Source organism: Artemia franciscana, chromosome 7 (assembly GCF_032884065.1).
Source record: "Artemia franciscana chromosome 7, ASM3288406v1, whole genome shotgun sequence".
Classification (NCBI taxonomy): domain Eukaryota; kingdom Metazoa; phylum Arthropoda; class Branchiopoda; order Anostraca; family Artemiidae; genus Artemia; species Artemia franciscana.
Genome location: NC_088869.1, coordinates 57,579,170 through 57,588,190, shown reverse-complemented (window position 1 = coordinate 57,588,190; position 9,021 = coordinate 57,579,170). Strand labels below are relative to the sequence as shown.

The 9,021-nt window shown below is 31.0% G+C and overlaps 1 protein-coding gene across 1 annotated transcript in view; it reads left to right on the top strand.

Annotated features, from left to right (window-relative positions):
* LOC136029521 (autophagy-related protein 2 homolog A-like) overlaps positions 1 to 9,021 on the top strand; it is a 129,332-nt gene that overhangs the window by 39,357 nt on the left and 80,954 nt on the right. The window contains exons 6-9 of the mRNA XM_065707973.1: positions 1,984 to 2,118; positions 3,996 to 4,102; positions 5,224 to 5,369; positions 7,732 to 7,816. Of these exons, the coding sequence (XP_065564045.1) occupies positions 1,984 to 2,118; positions 3,996 to 4,102; positions 5,224 to 5,369; positions 7,732 to 7,816 (473 nt within the window). The remainder of the gene's footprint in view (positions 1 to 1,983; positions 2,119 to 3,995; positions 4,103 to 5,223; positions 5,370 to 7,731; positions 7,817 to 9,021) is intronic.

Genomic DNA, 9,021 nt, shown 5'->3' with positions numbered 1-9,021 from the left:
AAGGAGCAACTTGGTCTAGTAGTAACCAAAACTCTAGAAGTGGGGATTTTTTAACAGTTAATGCATCAAGAGATTTAACGTTTGATGCTGATTTCAAATATCTGAAATTATTAAGTTAAATGTTACCCATCAAAAGGTACGAGTCTGAGAAAATTTGGCTGATTTTTGAAATAGGAGGAAATACCCACAAAAAGTCAAAAGATGTGATATCAATCAAACCATCAAATTCAACATGTCATACAACTCTACTGTAGCGGTTTCAACCTCCTATCTACAAAATGTGAAATTTTTTTTACCCGAAGAAAGATCTTGGATGCATGTCTTCTTGTTGTTTTTTTTTTCCAGGAGTAATCGTACCCTTTCTCCAGCTCCTGGAATTTTTCAAGGTAGAATTTCCCGTGCAGAGGAAAGTTTACTTGAAGTAATTTTTCACAAGAAATTTTACACTGGGAGAATTTGCCAGAATTCACATCTGGAATTTTTTATTTGTTTTACTTTCTCTATGGCTATTTAATTTTACATGTGGAGAAAACTTGCAGGAGGAATTTCAGTGGGGAGGGAATTGTCGTGAGGATTTTTCCGTTGGGTAAGAAAAGGGAAAAGGATGCGGCACTAGGCCCTTAAGGTCCCAACTGGTGGTGCTCATCTCCATCTTCAGGCTCTTTGGCCATGAAGTACAATGGGGGGATGGGGCCAGCCATCCTGTGCTTTCGCACACCCTTTCTGTTTACTTTCTCCAGATTTCTTCAGGTACCCATTTAGAGCTGCGTCGACTCTGGCTGAGCCTACAAAGTCACGCGACTGACCCCTATCTCAAACCAAATAATTGGGTACACAAGGATCCGAATCCTCGCCCCCTTGGACAAAGGATCCTAAATCCAGCGCACCAATCCACTTTTTCCGTTGGAGGGACGGGGTGAGGATTTTCCGCGGGTGTAATTTTTCATGGGGGAATTGTACGTGATAAGAACCTTCCATTTGTAGGGCTTTTTGCGGGGAAAATTTTTCAAGGGGTGGGGGCACCGTTATGATTTGGAAAACTACCAGAAAGTGGAAGAAAGACAAACTTTTTTGCAAATGAAGTGAAAAGGATTTTTCGTGAGAATTTTCTGCGAGGAGGGCATTGTCCGGAGGGTATTTTCCGAAAGGAATATACGCGAGAGGAAGTTCCACGGGGAAATTTTCCGTGGGAGGAATTTTTCGAGGGTGGGGGAAAGATATTGTATACCGATTTCCGTTTTTTCCAAAACAATAAGAAATTAAATGAACAAAAAAATTTTTCTACTGAAATTAAGGAGCAACATTAAAAATTCTAATGAACAGAAACCATTCTGTAAACGATAGGGGAAAATCTCCTTCTCAATCCCACGCTCTATGCTCTAAAGTTTATCTTTTTGTACCAATTCTTTAGGAACCTCCTGGAAGAAGTACAGTACTAAAAATCTCTAGCGTAATTGGCAAGGGATTTAGGAGAGGGCACCCCCTCTCATAAATGGAATAACGGAAAGAGTTATACTTGTATACTTTTTAAATATGCAACAACAACAAAATGTCCCAGGAGCCTTTTGTAGAAATTTGTAAAAAAAAGTATTCTAGTAAAGGCCTAACGAGTGAAAGAATCAGTTTTGAATAAGAGGTTTAGGAAGTGAGATGAAATCCTTTGATTGTTTATAAAACTTAAACAAAGAATATCTGATGATACTCAGTGTAACATAAGTAACATGATACTGAAATTTCATTTTCAGATCAAGGATTTTCTGATTCTCGTCTAGACAACCGGTGGTTGGTTGTTCTGACAAGTTTTTTGTTTAACATCGTCTTATATGAATATAAAACAATCAATTTTGTGACAATAAAACGGTTCTAAACAGTGCTTACTTTAGGATGATTATAATTGATACTGCGCCTTGCTAATCTTTATTTCAGATGCGAATGAATTTTGTATGATATTGAAGATGAACCTATTATCTAATTTATTTCCAGATATCTGAAACGGAGGAATTGAAGCCTGATTCTGGTCAAACTCTTCCTCCACCTCCTATTTTATTGGCAAAATTTTCTGGAAAACATGAACTCAAAGTGAGGTTCAAATTAAACGAAGCTATTAGTGGACCCAAGGTATATATCTCATTGTTGTTAGTACAAACATATATATATATATATATATATATATATATATATATATATATATATATATATATATATATATATATATATATATATATATATCATGTATAATATAATGGAAAAAGAAATCACCAATGCAACAGCATAAACACATAAAAAAAAGAAAAAAAAAAGGAAGATTGTTTTCCTACATTAGTAGTTAATATAGATCAGTACTTGAATGAGGCCTTAACCCTACTCATTCATACAATTACATAGGTCAAACAGCATAGCCATACACAATCAACCATAAAGAATATATATATATATATATATATATATATATATATATATATATATATATATATATATATATATATATATATATATATATATATATATACAGAATGGGTGTTGGGCTGCGTGAATTTATCTTCTATCTCCACATAAAACAAATTTCGACAGATAGATCGATAAGCTTTTATTTCACCAAAATTTTCATGGCACTGCCAAATTTCTTTGGTATAGTCATTAAAAAACGACGCAAAAAAAGAGAACAAAACACTAATCAATCCTCCGTATTTTCGTTCTACATTTTTACAAAACTTGGTATAAAACTCTGCGATAACCGCTGGTGGGCACAGCGTACCGGCTGAAGTTTCTCAACAGGCACTGCATCGCGCGGGAGTCGTTTTTTGTGGATTGAGGGAGGGGGGGGGGTTGTGGATTGGGTGGATCAGAGATTTTCTTCCGAGTTCCATGCAGTGTTTCTCTCTTCTTTTTTCTAGAGTTTGCATTTTGAACTTTGCAGACATTTCTTTTGTTTCAAAGCAGACATTTCTGCCTGCTTTGAAACTATCATTAGAGCTCTTTTCTTAACTATTTCGAGCCTGGCGCTTTGCTCAGCTGTCAGTCCAAAATGCCATATAGGAGCGTTTTATTCAAATTTTGAAAAAACAAACTAACATCCACTCTAGTTTGATTGTTATTCTTGATTGTATATATATATATATATATATATATATATATATATATATATATATATATATATATATATATATATATATATATATATATATATATATATATAAATTTATATATATATATATATATATATATATATAATATATATATATATATATATATATATATATATATATATATATATATATATATATATATATATATATGTATATATATATATATATATATATATATATATATATATATATATATATATATATATATATATATATATATATATATATATATATATATATATATATATATATATATATATATATATATATATATATATATATATATATATATATATATATATATAAATTTTATATACAGAATGGGTGTTTGGCTTTGTGAATTTATCTTTCAATAAAAAAAAAATTCGAACCACTCTAGTTTGATTGTTATTCTTTACTTGTGAAAATAAATTAATGCACGCTAACCTAAACTACAGGAAAAACCAAAAAGAAAGAAAAAACAGCTCCTGATCATACCATTTTAGGATTAACTCACACAAATGCTAATCAGTAAAATTTTATAATATTCGCAATTTTGTTTGCTGACTTTAGTTCCTTTGCCAAGCAATTTTGTGTTGAAATATTCGACTTTTATTGGATAACTGAGCAATTTGCAGTATTTTTCTAGACAACAACAACATCAATGGGAACCAATTTAAAAATTTCTCGAAACAGTGGTAAATCTTTTAGTTTTCGTTGCTTTTTATCCTTTTTTGTTAGTCTTTGTTTTATTTATTGACCTCAAAATTTGAATTTGGCCTTTCGGGTTTTGTGACTAATTTTTTTAAATAAACATCTTTGTATTTGTATTTATTTACGTGATTAACTCGACCAGGATTCTTTTTATAGGTTGACTTGAGCTTCCAATTTGGCTCTTTGGTTGCTTTTTTAACACCGAGGGAATTTCACAATATGCTGGCTGTTATTGAAGCTTTTCTTGAGGAACCCATTTCCAAGTAAGTATTTCTTACATACCTTGCATGCTTCGGTTAAGCGAAAATGAAAAAAGATAAAGGACGAAAAAGCAGCTAAGTGAAATTTAAACAGTTAAACAAAATGGAGGAAGAAAATAAAGATGAGTCTTACCGATAACATTTTTGTTTTATTCAGAAATTTTCGATGTTATAATGGAATTAATCCAATTTTTGTAACTTTACTGATGAGTGACAACAAAATTAAAAAAATTTTGTGAGAGCAGTGTTTTTTTCAAAATTTGAAATTACCTAGTTAATAAAATTATTTTAACTAATCTTTGAGTTGGAGGTAGTGTTTTTTTTTAATTGCGCAGTTGTGCTTTTTTTCGCAAGGTCCTATGGACATCAAAATGAAAAAAAAAAGTATTTTACAGTACCATGTTTTCCTTGGTGTTGCCAAGAGTCAAAACAAACATGAAAAACTTATTAGTTAAATTTGAAAATGCTTTGCGTCCGAAAAAATTCTAACATTGGCATTCAAAGTGACATGGCGCATTCAAAGAAAATTTGTATCTTCATAAGCTGTTTAATGTCACATGTTTTTATACTAGTTTTTACCTACGCTTCTGTTGTGTTGTTTATTTGCTTGTTTTTTTTTTTCACTAAAAACTGCATATGAGGGTCTTTTTCATTCTGAGTTTTCCTATTTTTTGAAGATATTCTTGGTTGTTTAAGTTTCCACTATAGACTTTGTTTTTACTATCCTTGGTACTTGAATATTTCATAAAACCACCAAATTCTGTTGTGAAAGCTCTGTTTGACGTGTCTTGTTTTTAAAAATGTGGGCGCAAAGTTCTAGCTGCAATTCTTTTTTAATGCCTCACCATGCAGGAAAAACAAATATATTTGCTAATATACTGCCATTTTTTTTTCTTTTTTTTTAAAGACAATAGCGACACTTAATAATTATAAAAATATTTAGTATCCCAATCATGGTTGGTCCCCTACCTCTCATATTACAAGTACGTCTCTGTGAATTTCAGAAAATTAGTGAGAGGCTACCTTTTGTTTATGTGCAAAAATTTGCTCAGTTTAGTGATCATTTGCTTCATTCCTTATGTTATATATATGCTTCATTCCATATAATTACCATATTGTTCTAGTGATCAGCGAGGAGTTCGTGAAAAAATGATGTCATCAGCTGATTTTAGACGAATTGAATCTGAGCTTCATCGCCAAATGAATGAGCCAACATTACAAAATTCGAACCTGTTTCAGTCAAAAGGATGGGGATTGGCGGAGTCTATAGGTATATTTTATGCGTGTATATTTGGAAAAAGCTCATATCGATAATGTTTAAATAATTTTATTATTATTAAGTTTTTCAATTGCGAGTTTTTTCCTTTTTTTGTTGTTTCTTTTTTTCTTCTTGTTTTGTCTGAAGAATAGTTGACGCTAAATTCAGACGACGATAGTAAACGTCGTCAGGTGGAAATGGTCAAGGGACGTTTCCAATCCATCTTATTTAACAAATCGATCAACCAGAAATAATATTACTCGCAAAATATTTTTTTTATAATCTATGACTTTAGTTTGCTAATTATAGATAATTACTGAACAAATTAAAGAAAACACTGCTGCTGCTGGAATTGAACCCGAGATTGCCCGAGAACTAGCTGGAACTTCTATGAGTGGACCAACAGACACATCTAGCGTTCCATCCATAACATAGTTGCAGACTATACCATTTCATACAAAAGAAATCATTCGGAATAATAATTAGACAGGGGGTATGTTTCATAAGTAAATATTTCATTTTGACATTTAATTGACATTTTGATTTCAACTGTTTTTATTTTTACAGTATTTGACTTAAATAGAAATTCGGCTGTTTTTTTTTATTTTAGCCTGTTAAAATTGTTTGCCGTAAAGTATTATCATTTCATATCCCTCCCTTTGTTTTTTTTGCCATTAATTGCATTTCATTTTATTTCTTGGACAAGGATTTTTTTTTTTATTTCACCAATTTGTGTTAAAATTTTATTGACCAGTTTTGTACTTGATTGATATTTTTAACTTTTTTCGTGCTGTATTGGTTGTTTCTTTGTTTTGATATCCTTTAGTGGATTTATCAAGTGAATTTGGCCCTTTCGAAAATAGAAATTATCTCACCTTACAACAAAGGAATAAACATCTATAATATTAATATATTAATATATTATATAATATAATATAATTAATATATTATAATATTAATATTAATATAATGTTAAAATATAATATAATATAATATTCATATAGTCATTCTTCTTTCTTTGATTATTTCTGATTCGTCGTTATAAGTTCCTAGGTCTTCCGTCTGGCTCCCCTGTTAAGGCCACTAGGTCACTTCTGGTCTTCAAGGTTAAAGAAAAGTCGAGGAAATGGGCTGCTCGCTCGTGTAAAATGCCAGTTTTGTAAGATAAACCTGGGTAGGCTGTATACTGTGTCTTTCCCCACATATTTTTTTTTTGTCCCGCTTTGGAACTCTTTCACGTATTCTAAACGAAAGTCGTACTTTTTTTGCATTTCTGCTTAGAAATGTTTTCCTTGCTCTAATGAATATTGATTGTCATTTTGTTTGTTTTTTTCTTCATTCACATATTGGGACTCATTACCGGTATATTTTTAGTAGATGTGGAGTTTAATTTCTCTTCAAATTAGACCAATTAGTAGATATATTTACAATCGTTTTATTTCTCTTTATTTTTCCTTGCTGTACTCCTCTTAATGCATTTCCTGTTGTTCAGAGGGTTGAAATAAATTATTATTAAAATATATAAATAGATTTTTTCTGCATTTATGCTATAATATATCAGTGTATCCATACTATATATATTAGCAGTTATATACTGTATGTATAACTTCGTGCTTTCTTGTACGGGGTAGTGTTTTTGCATGACAGTATTATGGCTATTAACAGACATGATGCGGACATAACTTTTATTGTCAATATTTACACAGCAGCTAATTTTTTAAATTTGTTATATACTTTAGACATTAAATAGTCTATATGAAAAGGGTTATTTTTCTGGTGTTTTAGGCTGTCCTAAACTCTGATCGCTATCATTATTCCACAATCCAAATTGTATCTACTCTCAAGGCCTTCGATTGAAGATTATCAAGCAATAGCCTTTTGTAAATTTCGTTGAAATTTAGATTAGTCTTAAATCTCATTTTCTCTGGGAAAATAGTTAAAATGGAAATTACAATTTTTATGAGAAAACTATATTTCAGATGATGCATTTCTAAATAATAATCTGTATGATTTATGATTTATTGTTCAATATAATTATATACTACGTAATTTATTATATATTTAGTCCATATAATTTTCTTATGTAATATATCTATCTGCATTTTACTTCGTCTGTGTTCAACTAATCATACCCTGGACAAAATATGCATCTGCCTTACACCTATTGCGAGTTATTTATTTTGATTTTCTATACGGTTCAGTAGAATGTTGACGAAAATAATAGTGATAAAGAGCTTTCTTTGGATGGTTTTCTGCTTCGTTGGTATATTGCTATTAATATTTTTCGTCGTTTTTTGTCTTGTTTATTCAGTTTATTTATTCATTTGTTTATTGGTCTGTTTAGTTTGATAGTCTTCATTTTATTGTTTTCTAGAGGAAGAAATATTTTTCCCTACGGATATTCAAACTCATGGAAAGAGTCCTGATCTAATATCGAGATTAAATGCTGGGAAACATGTGTGAGTTCTCTTGTCTTCCTAATATTTTCAGTTTCCTTTTGGATTTTTCCTCCGTTTGTTCTATTGTTTAACAGCCGTTTTTGCCATCAAGCTTTTGCCAGGCAGAAGATATTAATTTTTTTAAGGAACCAAGTGACGTTGCCATATGACCTCCGGCTGGTATATTTGATAAAATAAAATATTTGATAAAAAGCGAAAATTTCTGAGGTTTGTCTAGAAGGTTTCTGGAAAAACTCCTTCGAATACCTATATTAAAAAGTATACAACCCTCACAGTTTCAACAATGCATAAAGAGTTAACTTTTATCTATTTTGAACCCAATTGTTCCGGTGGAGCAATCAATTCTTTCAACTCTTAGGCTAAGTTCTGCCCGAAAATGGCGATTATATCAATATTAAGTGAAGAATATCAACTAATATTAAGTGAAGAGTATTAAAAAGGATACCAACGGTAGATTTTCAATAGTAAGTAATGAGCAATCTTTTCATTTATTTTGAAAGTAATTTTGCCAGCCGGAGAAACGAATTTTTTCAACTTCTAGGTGAAATTCTGCCAGAATATGGCAATTTTCTTAATTTTAAAGCATCCAAGTGACGTCAACATCTTTAATTCTGACTGCTATGTCTCATAAAAAGTGAAATTCCCTTAAATATGTATAGCATGACTCGTTCGAACACCTATCTTAAAAAGGATACCAACGGTAGATTTTCAATAGTAAGTAATGAGCAATCTTTTCATTTATTTTGAACGTAATTTTGCCAGCCGGAGAAACGAATTTTTTCAACTTCTAGGTGAAATTCTGCCAGAATATGGCAATTTTCTTAATTTTAAAGCATCCAAGTGACGTCAACATCTTTAATTCTGACTGCTATGTCTCATAAAAAGTGAAATTCCCTTAAATATGTATAGCATGACTCGTTCGAACACCTATCTTAAAAAGGATACCAACGGTAGATTTTCAATAGTAAGTAATGAGCAATCTTTTCATTTATTTTGAACGTAATTTTGCCAGCCGGAGAAACGAATTTTTTCAACTTCTAGGCGAAATTCCGCCAGAATATGGCAATTTTCTTAATTTTAAAGCATCCAAGTGACGTCAACATCTTTAATTCTAACTGCTATGTCTCATAAAAAGTGAAATTCCCTTAAATATGTATAGAAATTTCTTTGAGAGCATGACTCGTTCGAACACCTATCTTAAAAAG